The sequence below is a fragment of the Zeus faber genome, assembly GCF_960531495.2.
Source record: "Zeus faber genome assembly, chromosome: 20".
NCBI lineage: Eukaryota > Metazoa > Chordata > Actinopteri > Zeiformes > Zeidae > Zeus > Zeus faber.
This window is the reverse complement of record NC_137207.1, coordinates 4,935,192-4,951,613: the sequence shown is the minus strand read 5'-3', so window position 1 is coordinate 4,951,613 and position 16,422 is coordinate 4,935,192. Positions and strand designations below refer to the sequence as shown.

The window sequence follows — 16,422 nt, the reverse complement described above, 5'->3', positions numbered from 1 at the left end:
ATACATACATACATACACGCACATACATACATACATGCGTGCATGCATATACATACATACATACGTGCATGCATATACATACATACATACATGCGTGCACGCACATACATACATACATGCGTGCATGCATATACATACATACATACGTGCATGCATATACATACATACATACATGCGTGCACGCACATACATACATACGTGCATGCATATACATACATACATACATGCGTGCACGCACATACATACATACGTGCGTGCACGCACATACATACATACGTGCATGCATATACATACATACATACATGCGTGCACGCACATACATACATACGTGCGTGCACGCACATACATACATACGTGCATGCATATACATACATACATACGTGCATGCATATACATACGTGCATGCATATACATACATACATACGTGCATGCATATACATACATACATACGTGCATGCATATACATACATACGTACATGCATGTACACACACACGCATGTACACACACACACACACACACATATATATATACATACATACATACATACATACATATATATATATATATATATATATATATAAAGAAAGTAGGATTATACAATAAGGGTATGTATCTTTTTATAGGTATATTATATAGAATAAGGCGCTATACTGAAGTATACAGACCTCTATGTATGCTTTTTTTTGCCCCCTAAGCTGCTTTGCATGGCAGACCAGTAAAATAACATGAAATAAGAAAAATTATACTCTTATAATAATCTATCAATATGGCTAGCGCCTGGCCAGTATTATGGTCTCAAAGGCAACTTCATGATAAAGCAAATTAATTGTGCCGCCTATTGTTGTAACTTTAATCATAAATCAATGTCCTCTTTCGGTGAAGAACACCCCCCCCCCCCCCCCCCCTCTTTTTCTGCTCTGCCACACAGCGCTGTTGCATACAGAGATGCCTATTTACCATAAATCATTAATATTCATACATGAATACATATCAAGAGTGTTACACATCGCAATTAACATACGTATATCAATAGCATATAGGAGAGAAATCAAAATAGTCAATAGATAGCAATCATTATGTCATCATATTCATCATAATACTAGGAGTAGTAGTAGTAATACAATCCCTCATTTAAGCTAATACCTGGGCCATTCCAGTGGAGGCCTGACCTTCTCAGCGTCGTCACACCCAACGCCAGGACGAGCTGAACCTGCCGCTTTTAGCCAGCTCTGGATGAGCTTCCAAGGCCTTTTGTATTCTTATCTTAACCTTTAAAACCTAAAACTTTTGTCACAAAAAAAAGAAATACATGCCAATTATTCAAGAAAATCCTCATTTAATCAACTTATGCAAAAAAAAAAAACAAACAAAAAAAAAAAAAAACCCTTTCTCGGGAGTCTGAAAGGGGCTCGCATTAGTTGCTCCTTAAATGGAAACCGAAATCCAAAATCGGCGAGTCAACAGGCAACTCGTGTGACAACCCCGCCCCTACCTCTGGAATGACCCTTACGGAAGCAATAAAATAAAAATAAATCACAAATAATAGAAACCAAAAACAATAAACAATCTCACTATCATTATCTAGTTCAGCGATACATGTCATATAGCAATAGCAAGTATTTCTCTATGTAATTAATACAAGGTTCTTCAGGTTATATATTTAATTAAGCTTAACCGCTAAGTTATCAATTATTATTAGTAGTATAATGATATCTGTAAATATGTATAATATAATGTGTGTATAAAGAAATCTGAATATAGACATAGCTCAATCACGTCTCGGACCGCCTCGTAGGCTCGATGGCGATAGATGTCCCATTTCCTTGTTGATGTGTTCGATGCATGTCAAGTGTGTGTGCATTTGTGTGTGTGTGCACTGTAATTTCTTTATTATTATTAGGCACATGTGATGGTGCTAATAATCACAAGCTATTGATTTCTTACTTTTAAGGTGGAAAGTCTTGTCGGGGTTTTTACTTATTAGCGATATGGGACTCCACATCAGCTGGGTATGTATAAGGAACACTTAAAAAAAAAAAAAAAAAAAAAAAAAAAAAAAAAAAAAAAAAAATGCGGTTTAGTTTTTCAATCTATTTCTGGTCCCAGTTCGACAGAAGACGCAGCTCCTCACTCTTAATTCCAAATATATTCATGATTCTTCCTAGAAAAATATATTCTTTGCTCCATCACCCCACACACACTCAATCATGTTTTGTTTTCCCCCACACAATTAAAGCATTCCCCTTCTTCAATAACAAATCTCTGCTGCTCCTTAATACAATGAAAAAAAAAATAATAATAATAAAAAAAAAGGAAAAAGACAGGGTGCTGCTCTTCAGTCAAAGTGGGCGCCAGAAATATTTTAACAAAGCCGCTCTGCCTGATGGATGACGGACAGTTTGAGATTCAGCAACGACCACGTTTCTTTGCCAGCACATAGAGAAGAAAGAAAAAGTAAAAAATAAAATGAAATAAAAACGATTTGAAAAAGCAAGTTGTTTCTGTCTAGGGGTCAGTGAGGGAGCTTGGAGTGGTGTGAATGTGTAGGGCAATCTAGGGGGCGTTTTCCAGAATTTCTTAATTGTGCTGATGTAGTTGTATATGCCTAAATACATTCCCCAACACTAGCGATGCTTTTTCTGTTTATAAAGAAAACAACAACAACAAAAAAAAACAACAAGCCAGCCACCCACTCTTTTTAAAGACCCTTGCAAGGCATTACATTCATAGCACTCCGCCAATGTGGCAGACAGTATAACAGGGTAAATCAACACCTTCCAGGAGAAGAAGCAGAAGAAGAAAGGAAACAAACCTCTCAAACTTAATAATTTTCATTTCAACCCTCTCAACACTACATCTCTGATTTGGGAAGGAGGGAAGGTTAGGATTTGGCGACGTGTTCCCCCCTTTGTGATGCTGGCTTAGGGACCCAATGTTAAAATCTTAAGTTTAGCAACCCGCAAAGGGGAAAAAAAAAAATCAAAATAAAAAAATAAAATTAAAATAAGAAAAAAATGGGGGGGGGGGATAAAAACGACCAGCGCTTCCTCCTTGACAAAATTCCAAAAAAATATGCCAAAAAACAATAAAAATAAAAAGTTGCTTTTTCTTTCCTAGAACAAAAGACAGGGGGGGGGCACTTAGGATGCAGCGTTTAAAGGGCGACATGATGGGGGGGGGGGGGGGGCAACAAGTTCTCTCTCTGGATTGGTTTGGGGTTTTTTTTTCTGTGTGTTTGTCTATGCGTGTGCGTGTGTGTGTGCGCATGTGTGTGCGTGTGGGGGCCATCCCATATGCTTCCACAATGCTGGCTGGACATATTCGGGCTGGCGTAGGATTGTACTGTAGTAGCTGGTGTTGAAGGCCTGTCTGTCTCTCACTACCTGGAGCTCTGTGGAGTTCAGCTACTGCACCTCAGCCCAGCAAAACTCAGCCCAGCAAAACTCTCAGAGGTCATCACCGTCTGACATCCGTTGCCCTCCCTAGAACACACACACGCATTAACTTGACGCCAGTCAATTACATTCTATAGATATTTGAATAGTGTGTGCGTGTGTGTCTAAATCATTTACCCTTGGCGACCACTCACCATGCCTTCCGAATAATCCGCCGTCATGGTAACTTGCTTCTCTTCTGGGGGCGGAGTCATGAGGGGCCCATCCATACGCCTGCTTTGATTGGTCAGCTGCAGCCACATGTCATACATCTGCTGCATGTCTCTCACTGGAGAGGAAGAAGTGGGAGAGAATCTTATCAGAATTATTAATTATTATTATTAGGGGTCCAGCCCGCAGGCTAAAACGATCTGAAACACAACAACGGCAAAAGTTACGAACACAGTTTACGTCTTGTTTGAACCAGTATGTCACAAACATCTCATGGTTCAACTTTGATCCAAATCGATCCTCATACAGAGCAGAAATTTGTGAAAAACCGACCAAATGTGACCCAAATCATAGATGTGGCCCAAGTCACCAAACGCCAAGGAGCTGATGTGGCGGGTCTTTGAACTCGCACTCCGCCTCTCAACCTAACCCCCGCACAGCCCACATCCCCACAAAAGCGGAGACTAGGACTCTAGGACTCCCACAGTCCGCTCCAAACGTCTCCGTATATAATTACAGAGCGCAGATTCAGGTTAGTGGCAGGGTTGCATGATCAATCGTACTTTCATTGTCATCAGGATATAAACATGCATGATGAACACATGGCAAAAGACTGCCTGAAAAGCTTTAAATAAGATCTTTTTTTTTTATTCAATAAATATTTTTTTTTATCCGTCTGAGAGAGCCATGTCATCCACTATCGATTAACCAGTGGACTCGTTCACTGTAGGAGACGCGGACGCAGAGTGGACACACGGCTCTCTGGTTGAAAGCTCACCAAAACAGGAAGTAATGGTGCTTTCAAGAACTTGGAATTAATGCTGCATTCAGTGGAATTTGTTTTGTAATTTGTTTTCGAAATGTTTTGGTTGAGTTTAGAAATAATTGGGTTAGTAGTTGAAATAATTGTATTGTTTGCGTGTCTTTGTGTTAGAGATGCCAAAGAGAAGCCGGAAGTCTAAGACAATAAAGAAGCAATGGCCAGAAAGTCCACCCTGTGTTCATGTGAACTCAGACATTTGTGTCAGTAGGAAGTGATGCTACGTTTTATGGGAAATCTGAAAACTGTAATTTGTAATTAACACGACTTACCTGGACCCTGTGTATTGCTGCGTGCAGCAATATTTATTATTATTCACATTGCCAAATACAGGTTGTTACGCAACCGGATAACAAGAACATTATTGTAGAATATCTAGTGCATCTCAGTATTTAAAGGCTGCCTGCAGTATTTTTCATATTTTTCAGTTTCATGTTTTTCTATGGCAAACCCTGCTGCAATTTATTCTGACTCACCCCAATACAAGTTTTGTATATATAAAATAAATAAAAAAAGCAACATAAAAATGTAAATTTGTATGGTTGTTATGTTCGGTTTTGATCTCCATTATTGACGTTAGCTGGTCACATAGCGCTATCTCTGGTTGTTACCGCATTGTGATGTTCCGATGACGACTAACAACTCTACTTTCCATTCGATGAGAGATTGAGGCATGGGATCGGGCATCCAGCTGCTGAAAAAAAACAAAACCTCCCAAAAAAACAAACAAAGACGAGATGGGGCGCTTACAGCTGTTGTTCTTCATGTACGTCCAGACATCTCGCTCCTCCAGACTGTGGGCAAAAGAGCAGTTCCCGATGTAGTGGCACTTCTTCTGCTTCATCACGTGGACGCACATCTGGCGTGCACAAAGAAACAGGAAGCTACCTTATATCGTTCTTTAATGCAGCGTTTCCAACCTTTTTTCTTCCATGGCAATTAAACAATCTCACCACTATGGTGTTCATGAGTTAAAACGTGAGAAAGATATAGAACTGGGCTTATTATTATGGCCTACTAGTAGTGATGCAAGACTCGAAAACGATTTGTTCCGACTCTTCTGATTCTCATTCATCACCGAGAAAAGACTTCCTCGCTGGCTGTGCTTTACACCAATGGGATCAAACGAACCGACAGTTGGAAAACGGAGCGACACTTTTTTTACCGAGTGACTTGTCAAGAGCCAAATCTCTAAAATGAGTCAAACCTTTTATCACTTCGTATTGTCCTCACTCTGAGTGAAACTTGTTCTGCTGGAGGTGCGATTCTGTCTGGATCTGATGAATTACATGAATTATTGCAGCCTTGCAATTTTGATCTTGAAACAATAGAGCTAATTTCTATTCCAAGTAGACTTTTCCTAACGGCACACCTGGCAAGCTCTCATGGCACAGCAGCTGAAAAACACTACTCTAAAATACATTCAATTCAAGTTCACAAGTGGCTGGGGAAGCGGGCAAAGTGTTTGGCTGGTGTCAAGGTTCTTCTACGACCCTCTCATTGACCACGCTAATAGAATGAACAGGATACTGAAATTATAGCTATGCTGCAATTTTTGGGATATGTCCACATAGTGACCACAGACACGACCAGCAGAAGTTAGGATGCAGTAAATTTACTTCAAGGTAGGAAATATATACAGTAGTACGTTCTACAAAGAGCTTCCGTAATGTTTCCATAGCACAATAATATTTGATATTCGCCTTTGTTTCCTAAAAATCTATTTGATTTATTAAAAATCACCATTGGGTGGGTGATTTTAGTTTCCGCTGGTGCTATGTGTCCTTAGATTGAAATGAAAAGTCCTGATCTCCTCTAGTCATCTCTGGCCAACCATGGGAAAAGGGAAGCGGGAAGGAGAACATGTAGTTTGTGGAAAGGGAAGAGAATAACTCACGTCATATTGCTGTGGGTAGGTGCGCGAGAAGGGCAGTGGCCGGACGACAACCCACTTCTTCTTTTCGAAAGATTTGACGAGCAGCACCCGTCGCTCCTTAGTCCAGCTGGGCGCAGAACAAACCGTAAATAAAAATTGGGTTAGATATTCTGAGAAGCCACTGAATTATAATGAAGCAATGACTGCGTGAATATAACGCAGATGCGATACCCGGGAAAAAAAAAGAAAATTGATGTCAACACGTTGACATTAAGTTGCAAATGGACTGGGGCTTTTACGACGCCATAGAAATGCACAGCTGAGATATGAATGTCATAAGGTCTGTGATGTAAAACTAACAAAAAAAAAAAAAAAAAAAGACAACCAAAGATATATGGAAGATGTCAAAAATGTAAAAAGTTTGAAAAACAAAGCAGCTAAAAAGGGGGTTTGGGTAAAATTCAACAGCAGGGTGTTGAGCCCCTTTCACTCCAAGGCGGCAAAAATCTTGCCACTTTGGAAAGCCAGGTTTCGGGTTCGGTTGGGGTTACCCTTGGGTTAGGGTTAACCCTAACCTCCAAAGATCTTGCCAGTTTGGAAAACTAGTGTTAGGGTTAGCCGTTTGAAACGGGTGCTTGCTGTTTTGTTGAAAAATAACACTTTGAAACCAACGCCGCTGATGACTTTTTCCGGACACACCTGTGGCGAGCTTTGGCGGTGCAGTACTTGAGATTCTTGTCGGGCTCGTTGACCTGGCCGTCCCTCCAGCACTGGCCGCAGACGAACTTCATCTTCAGGTTCAGGCCCCGCCCCCTCCCTGGCCCCGCACCCATCCCCGACACCCCGCCTCCGCCCATCCCGTCTCCACACATGCCCCCCCCCATCCCGCCCAGCCCTCCCGAGCCCATGTTGCTGCTCTGGTGGGGGATGTGCAGCGGCTGAAAGAGGGACGATAATCTCAAGAGAGTCAGGGTGAAAGTGAAAAAGTCGGGTAAAAGATTTCTTTACCCATCATTTAACCCCTCCCCCCAAAACACAGGTCAACAACTTCAACACAATTCAATTTCAACAACACATTCACAGCTACACTTGAAAGAGATTCAAATGGGGAAATCTGCAACGCTGAAGATGGCGGCTCCAACTGGTGTAAGATGTGGGATCAACAAAAGTGGGCAATTGCGTTAATATAAAAAAATGTTGTATTTGCAAAGGAACTGAAAATATATGATGTGTTTTTTCCATATCATCTCTCATATCCATGCCAATATTCCATACAAATATAGGTATGGAAGGTAGAAAATAGGTATAGTCTACTTCTGAATAGCCACAGTTCATGAATTGTTTGAATATTGAAATTAAATCGAAATTGGGGGCGGCAGAAAATGAATGGATAGGTAAGATAAAAAGAAATACATATTAACCTAAATTTTTTCACCATACAACACTATGGAAAACAACATAATTTTTAAATAAGTGGTAATACAATATTCATATATTGTGGTTTGTTAATTGAAAATTATGTGGGACGTTTCCAAGTTAAGATGGGGAATAATTTCCCTCTAACGCCAACAATCCTACTGCCTAACGCCTACTGAATCAGTAAACATTGGCCTCAACCCGCAAGCTAAATTAGAACATTGCTGAAATCCACTTTAGACCTTTTAACAGATTTGAACAAATACCTTCTGCTGCTTCTGGGCGTTCTGCTCCAACCGGTGCCAGTGCCTCTTGGACTCCTGCACCATCTCTTCGTGAGTAATACCTGGTGTAGGGGGATGTGATAGACACTTATCTCCATGCATAGGATTCATATCACAATCATGTTTATTGCCAAGTAAGTTTACAAGTATAAAGAATTTGTCTTTGTGTATACAATACCAAGAAACATAAATGTTAAACAGTAAGAACACACACAGAGTTTGTTAACAGGTATGCGCAAATATTAACCATGGAATATGCGTTAATGTAACGCATTGACAGATGTGGAATGTTAATTGAACTGTCTAGGCGGGCGGAGTAAGACGGGGGGGGTCGGTCACAATCTTTCCAGCTCGCCTCAGGGTCCTGGAGGCGTACAGTTCCCTGAAGGAAGGAAAGCCAATCACCTTCTCAGCCGAACGAATTGGCTGCTGCAGTATTCTCTTGTCTTTGGCAGTGGCAGCAGCGTACCAGATAGTGACAGAGGAGGTGAGGAGAAGAAACGCAGCCTTGAGGGAAACCGGTGCTGATGGTCCAAGAGTCAGAAACATGTTTTCCCATGTTCACCTGCTGCCCCCTGTCAGACAGGATGTCTGTGACCCACCTGCAGGTGGAGCACATTCAGCTGGGAGAGCTTGTCCTGCAGCAGAGCCGGGATGATGGTATTAAAGATGGAGCTAAAATCCACAAACAGGATCCTGACATAGGTTCCTGAGGAGTCCAGGCGTTGGATGAAGTAGAGGGTTGGCTCTGTAGACAAACTGCAGGTGGTCCAGGAGTGGGTCAGTGATGACTTTGAGGTGGGACAGCACAAGGGGCTCAAATGATTTCAGGGCTACAGGCCCGTGGTCATTAAGTCCTGTGGTCCTTGGCTTTTTCCCTTGGCTCCACCTCAAATCGGCTGTGATGTGAACAGAACACCCGGGTGTACCCGCACATTTTGTCTCCTTTACTGGTGCATAAACAGACAGGAATATCTGTGTATTATTCTATAATTTCATATCCCATTTAGAATATCTAGATATAATATAGTGTAATGTAATCTATATATATACAGTGGGGCAAAAAAGTATTTAGTCAGCCACCAATTGTGCAAGTTCTCCCACTTAAAAAGATGAGAGAGGCCTGTTATTTTCGTCATAGGTACACTTCGACTATGAGAGACAAAGTGAGAAAAAAAAAATCCAGAAAATCACATTGTCTGATTTTTAAATAATTTATTTGCAAATTATGGCGGAAAATAAGTATTTGGTCAATAACAAAAGTTAATCTCAATATTTTGTTATATACCCTTTGTTTGCAATGACAGAGGTCAAACGTTTTCTGTAAGTCTTCACAAGGTTTTCACACACTGTTGCTGGTATTTTGGCCCATTCGTCCATGCAGATCTCCTCTAGAGCAGTGATGTTTTGGGGCTGTCGCTGGGCAACACGGACTTTCAACTCTCTCCAAAGATTTTCTATGGGGTTGAGATCTGGAGACTGGCTAGGCCACTCCAGGACCTTGAAATGCTTCTTACGAAGCCACTCCTTCGTTGCCCGGGCGGTGTGTTTGGGATCATTGTCATGCTGAAAGACCCAGCCACGTTTCATCTTCAATGCCCTTGCTGATGGAAGGTTTTCACTCAAAATCTGACGATACATGGCTCCATTCATTCTTTCCTTTACACGGATCAGTCGTCCTGGTCCCTTTGCAGAAAAACAGCCCCAAAGCATGATGTTTCCACCCCCATGCTTCACAGTAGGTATGGTGTTCTTTGGATGCAACTCAGCTTTCTTTCTCCTCCAAACACTTCAAGTTGAGTTTTTACCAAAAAGTTCTATTTTGGTTTCATTGACCATATGACATTCTCCCAATCCTCTTCTGGATCATCCAAATCCTCTCTAGCAAACTTCAGACGGGCCTGGACATGTACTGGCTTAAGCAGGGGGACAAGTCTGGCACTGCAGGATTTGAGTCCCTGGCGGCGTAGTGTGTTACTGATGGTAGCCTTTGTTACTTTGGTCCCAGCTCTCTGCAGATCATTCACTAGGTCCCCCCGTGTGGTTCTGGGATGTTTGCTCACCGTTCTTGTGATCATTTTGACCCCACGGGGTGAGATCTTGCGTGGAGCCCCAGATCGAGGGAGATTATCAGTGGTCTTGTATGTCTTCCATTTTCTAATCATTGCTCCCACAGTCGATTTCTTCAGAACAAGCTGCTTACCTATTGCAGATTCAGTCTTCCCAGCCTGGTGCAGGTCTACAATTTGGTTTCTGGTGTCCTTTGACAGCTCTTTGGTCTTGGCCATAGTGGAGTTTGGAGTGTGACTGTTTGAGGTTGTGGACAGGTGTCTTTTATACTGATAACGAGTTCAAACAGGTGCCATTAATACAGGTAAGGAGTGGAGGACAGAGGAGCCTCTTAAAGAAAAAGTTACAGGTCTGTGAAAGCCAGAAATCTTGCTTGTTTGTAGGTGACCAAATACTTATTTTACTGAGGAATTCACCAATTAATTCATTAAAAATCCTACAATGTGATTTCCTGGATTCTTTCCCCCCATTCTGTCTCTCATAGTCGAAGTGTACCTATGATGAAAATTACAGGCCTCGATCATCTTTTTAAGTGGGAGAACTTGCACAATTGGTGGCTGACTAAATACTTTTTTGCCCCACTGTATGTATGTATGTATGTATATATATAAATAAAATATCACCCAAGATGGTGCCTCGTACGGTGCACATTGTTTTGTCTTGTTTTGTTTGTTGATTTAGTTTTTTTGTGGCAATTCCGGGAGCTTGTACACCAGAGAAGAGCTCTTGGACATCCCCAGAGCTACAAGCCCTGTGGATTTATTTCCCACTTTCAAAGCCAGATCTGTGGAATTACTGAACATTCTGGTCAAAGCTGCGCTCACTTTGTATACACAGTGAAAGGCCGTAGGAGGGGGAGACGCGCCGATGCGGACATCGCACACCGTTACCTGGAATATTTCTGTCTAACGCGAGTTCACTGGGAAACAAACTAGACAAACGTCAGCTACTGTTAGGGAAGAAGAGAGACTTTGATTCATCTTCTGTTTTGTGCTTCAAGGAGACGTGACTGAACGGAACGATACCGGACTCTGCGCTGCAGTTGGCAGGCTTCCACTCTTCAAAGCCGGTCGGGACATAGAACTCTCCGGCATTAAAACAAAAGGTGGAGGTTTGTGTTTTTACACAAACAGTAGCTGGTGTAATGACGTAACCATGATCCTTCAGCACTGTTCTCCTGATCTGGAATCTTTCTTCATTAACTGCAAACCCTTCTATTCTCCCCGTGAGTTTGTTTCATTTATACTGGTAGGTGTTTACTTACCACGGCAAGCCAACGTGCAGGACACACAGCGCATGCTCACCGCCCAGATACGGTTTATTAAATGCCCCACCAGAGAGGAGAATACTGTGGACCATTGTTACACCACAGTAAGCCTATTACCTGCCTATCACGCCGTCCCTGGAGCTGCACTGGGACACTGACCACGTCATGGTCCACCTGATTCCTGCATACAGGCAGAAATTAAAGCTGTTTAAACCTGTAGTGAGGACATCAAGGAAGTGGAGGATCTTCAGGTGTGCTTGGACTGCACCGACTGGGATGTTTTCAGTACTGCTACCAACAGTCTGGATGAGTACACAGAGGCTGTGACATTATACATCAGCTTCTGTGAAGAGAGCTGTGTCTCATCACGCACCAGGGTGAGTTACAACAACGACAAGCCCTGGTTCACGGCTAAACTCAGACAGCTAAGGGCAGAGAAGGAAGAGGCGTTCAGGAGTGGGGACAGAGACATGTTTAAAAGCGGCTAAGTACAGGTTTAGCAAAGAGGTGCGAGTTGCTAAACGACTGCAGTCAAAGAGACTCCGATACCATTTTTCAGCCAATGACTGCCTCTGTCTAGAAAGGGTTCAGACAAATCACGAACCTAAAACCAAAAACACCCCACTCCATGAACAACTCACGCCTGGCCAATGACCTGAATAACTTCTACTGTTGCTTTAAAGGCAATAGGACAGTCCTGATACCATCCCCCGTGGTACCTTCCACCAGCCCCAGCCTACCAGCTCTAGAGAGTCAAGAGGACTGGACCTCTTCACAATTACTTACGTACCTAAGAACCCCCCCCGCTCTCCTGCAGGACAAGCTCTCCCAGCTGAGCGTGCCTGACTCCACCTGCAGGTGGATCACAGACTTCCTGTCTGACAGGAAGCAGCACGTGAAGCGGGGTAAAAACTTCTGACTCCCGGACCATCAGCACCGGTTCCCCTCAAGATTGCGTTCTTTCTCCTGTGCTCCTCTCCCTGTACACCAACAGCTGCAGCTTCAGCCACCAGTCTGTCGAGCTCCTGAAATTTGCGGAGGACACCACCCTCATTGATTATCTGGTGACTTGGTGCAGCCAGAACAACCTGGAGCTCAACGCTGTGAAGACAGTGGAGATGGTTGTGGACTTCAGGAAGAACGCAGCCCCACTCACCCCCATCACCCCATGTGACTCCCCAGTTGAAACTGTGGAGTACTGGCGCTTCCTGGAAACCATCATCTCCCAGGACCTCAAGTGGGAGCTGAACATCAGCTCCATCGTCAAGAAAGTCCAGGAGAACGTACTTTCTACGGCAGCTGAGGAAGTTCAACCTGCCTGAGACGATGATGGTGCACTTCTACACCTCCATCATTAAGTCCATTCTCCATCATCATCTGGTACACTGCTGCAACCACCAAGGACAAGGGCAGACTGCAGCGTGTCATTACCTCTGCTGAGAAGGTTATTGGCTGCAATCTACCATCTCTCCAGGACCTGTACGCCCCCAGGACTCAGACGTGCAGGTAAGATTGTGGCTGACCCCTCCCACCCTGTACACAAATTGTTTGAAACACTTCCCTCTGGCAGGAGACTGCGGTCCAACAAGGCCAAAACCTCTCACCACAAGAACAGTTTCTTCCCCTCTGCAACTGGCCTCATCAACAAGGCCTGGGACCCCCATTGAAATAAATATAAATAAATATTTTACTTATTGTTTTACATATATATTTCATGTATGCACCGTACACCAAGACAAATTCCTTGTACGTGTAAACTTACTTGGCAATAAAGACGAATCCGATTTTGAGAAACCAAAGTCAAAATCAGAGGTTATTTACTCTTTTTCCGCATGGGGCACCGTGAAATGTTGTGCGTGTGGGGATCACATCGTAGGGAGCACAGCGGAGAACCCCCACACTCCCCGCTGGGCTCCGAGTCACTCCAGCATCGCCCCATGCCGGTCCTCGCCGCCGAAGGACCAGTGCGCGAGTGCGCACCTACAGCATGCATACATCCATGTTGCTTGTGCTCCATGCTGCTTTTACTGAAGTGCATTCATGTATGATCTGATTCTTTTAAACGGTTCAAAAAACCTTTCTTTCAAGTTTTAGTTTTTTGTCGTTGTTTGTTTAGTTGCTGTCTCCTCTACTATTTGTTCCCAATCACACTGGCACCACACTGGCCCTTTTGCGGCGTGTTTGTGACGTTGAACGTGAGACACCGGAAAATAATCGCCTATTTTTAGCGGGTTTACCAGGTTTAAGAAACACGGGTAAACCCACTAATTTTGGTGTGAAAACGGTATTAGATCTACAAGGTGTAATTTAAAAGAGTTTTCCAACTTTAGGAAGGCAAGAGCTCGCAACAGGACACTGATTTTTTTGTTTTATTCCATGTGGTTCCTGTGCGGTTCCTGTGTTCAGGTTTTACTGTGTTTTATTTTAGATGTATTGTTTTCGTTAGTTTCCGCTTGAATGATACAAACATTTTAAACTAAGGAATGTTCAGCCTTGGATCAGGACAGTGGATTCCATAATGGAGAGAGTAAACTCTGGTCCACTGTGCATTCCGTTGTCTCAGAGCAAAAATAAATAAATAAATAAAAATAAGAATAATAAAAAAAATCCACTTTTATTTTGATGCATTTTTTTGAGGAGCACGGCACCCAGACGACAGTCGGGTAAATAAAAGCCCTGGTCACTATTTGAGGAAATATGGGTACTGTCAATAAATGAAATTGAGTTTGATTTCACAATTTTTTCTTTTTTTCATCTTTATCTAAAGCAAAACCACTGCCACCTCCTCTCACTGTTGCGTTCGTGCTTCTTTCACCATCGAGACAAAGGTGCTTTTGTCCAAGTGAGAAAACGTCAAGTAAAATCACTGAATGCAGCTTTAAATTGTTTTTTTTCCCTCTTGTTTACGGTTTATTTGAATTAATTTAATCTTTAGGCTTGTATGTACTGTTAACAGTTGGGTTTATTGTATATTTCAGTTAACTGAGGTTTACTCTATATTGCCATTTTTTATTCTATTGATTTATTATCGTTATTGCCCATTTTTTATGTAAGCTGTTGCGACAGTGCAATTGAATGAATAAAGTATGTATCTTTTATTTGTTTGCACTATTCCGCCTACTTCAAAATGGATTCTAAAAAAGGCGTTTGTCCTGCCGTTTCCCTACCTGTGTCTTGCTGGAGGACCCAGCACTTGAGCTCGATGACGGAGTGGGCGAAGGAGCAGCTGTCCTCACGCTGGCAGCCATAGCGCACCTCGTGGCGGCACACGTCGAACTGGCACAGTGGGTGCAGGGGACGCACCTTACTGTAGCGCACGTTGGCAGACCTCACCACGTGCACAAGGCACCTGAATATGGAGATAACATTGATCGGATGGTGAATAAAAAAATATTTGATCTGCCGTTTGAGGCAGATAAAGGTCACTTTATCTATGAACATGGTTCATTCTGGCATTTACAAAATTATATTCAAGGACATTTTGTTCAGCACAATTTTTCTTTTTTCAAGGACTTCATGAAAAACATATATAAACTATTTTTAATGTCATCTGTATTAAATTATAACATTTATCCCATCGTTAAATAGATAGAGAGATAAAGAGATAGATGGAGATATTCATCTCATTGTCATCTATTCAGTGTCTCAGTGTCATCTAATCTCAGTGTCGATATTCAACCATGCTGGATTAAATTTACATTTCCCTGGCATAATCTGTATCGAAAAAGCCATTCTGGGACATGTTTATGAAGCTATGGTTTGAATAACAAAACCAGGGGGGAGTATCACAGGTTTTCAATTATAGCAATTTTTTTACAAAGGCTTTGAAAGCACTTCAGCACAAAATGGGCTATTTTTGAAGGTATTCCAATACTTAAATTTCAGAGGATGAAATTCAAGCATTTCAAGCATCTCAACAACCTTGTAAGAACTCCTTTAAAAACGTATCGGAAAGCAAAACTTTCCAAGGGGGTAAAGTCAGTTAAAATAGTAAAAAAACAACAAATTGCTCATTGCTCTAAGATTTTACAAGTAAGGTAAGCGACAGTGGAGTTGGGAAAATTCAATACTCAATGATGAATGAAGACCAACGTTAAGTTATACTGTAATGTAATTCTTCACGCCAAGACACACGCCAACTTTTTGACATGGTGACGAATATTCCATATTATTGGGGTTGGTGTTGACACCAGATACAAAAACAAAATAAAGAACCAAAATCGAGGATAGCCTTTGAAAAATGACTAGCAGATGAAGTGCGTTGATACAAATATTTGTATGCTTCCATCTCAAACATAACAGCGAGGTAGTTTTTCGTTTCCTGAACATTTTGGTTCAGTGCGACACTGCCTCTTAGTGGCAAATATTAATATTACGAGTCATATGCCCGCAAACGCTTTGGAAATGTAGCAATGGCAGAAGCAGGTCTTAGGCAGCACACAACGCTAGGAGATCACTCTTATTGGACAACCTGTATGAATGGCAGCAAAGAAATCCATCCCAGACCATCCATTTGAACTCACTTGTTATCGTCAAACGGGTGTCGAGCTGTGAGGTTTGAGCAGACAGCCAAGTTTTCTTTGCTGCGCTTACTGATGATTCTGGGCTTGCTATCGAAGCATTCCTGTGGGGAGAGACAAACAGGGCACATGTTACACCTCAAAACGTGTCTTTCATACATGCCCTTCACTTTCCTCTTTCTAAACCACCATGGAAGACCTGCAGGAAGAGTTCCTAAAATTTAACATTTAATACTTGGCGATTTTAAAAATCAAAGGGTTTTTGTTGGTATTTTCAATACCGTGACCTCTTTTTACACTGGAAACATCAAAAGTAGTCAAAGGAAATCCTTAAAAAAATATTTAACCTTTAAAGAAATCGAATCGAAATGAAGATAACATGACACTTTTACATCTTATTGTACAAATTGTACGTTTTGTAAGTATTTTACCCACACTGAAAGGGCCAATTACTTTGTTATGAAATTCCATATTGATAAAGTTCAAGAGCAGTAATTGAAGATGAATGATAGTGAATCAATTGATACAGTCGTAGACTATTGTAGGGTAATAGTGATTTACTA

The 16,422-nt window shown here is 42.0% G+C and overlaps 1 protein-coding gene across 1 annotated transcript in view; it reads right to left on the bottom strand.

Moving 5' to 3' along the window:
- Nucleotides 1–3,447: 3,447 nt before the first annotated feature.
- The window catches only part of zc3h7bb (zinc finger CCCH-type containing 7Bb), a gene marked incomplete at both ends in the record, with an annotated part of 37,427 nt that continues 24,452 nt past the window's right edge, over nt 3,448–16,422 (bottom strand). The window contains 8 exons of the mRNA XM_080020858.1: nt 3,448–3,483; nt 3,591–3,724; nt 5,177–5,285; nt 6,324–6,429; nt 7,002–7,240; nt 7,985–8,064; nt 14,507–14,688; nt 15,863–15,963. Coding sequence (XP_079876984.1) covers nt 3,448–3,483; nt 3,591–3,724; nt 5,177–5,285; nt 6,324–6,429; nt 7,002–7,240; nt 7,985–8,064; nt 14,507–14,688; nt 15,863–15,963 — 987 coding nt within the window. The remainder of the gene's footprint in view (nt 3,484–3,590; nt 3,725–5,176; nt 5,286–6,323; nt 6,430–7,001; nt 7,241–7,984; nt 8,065–14,506; nt 14,689–15,862; nt 15,964–16,422) is intronic.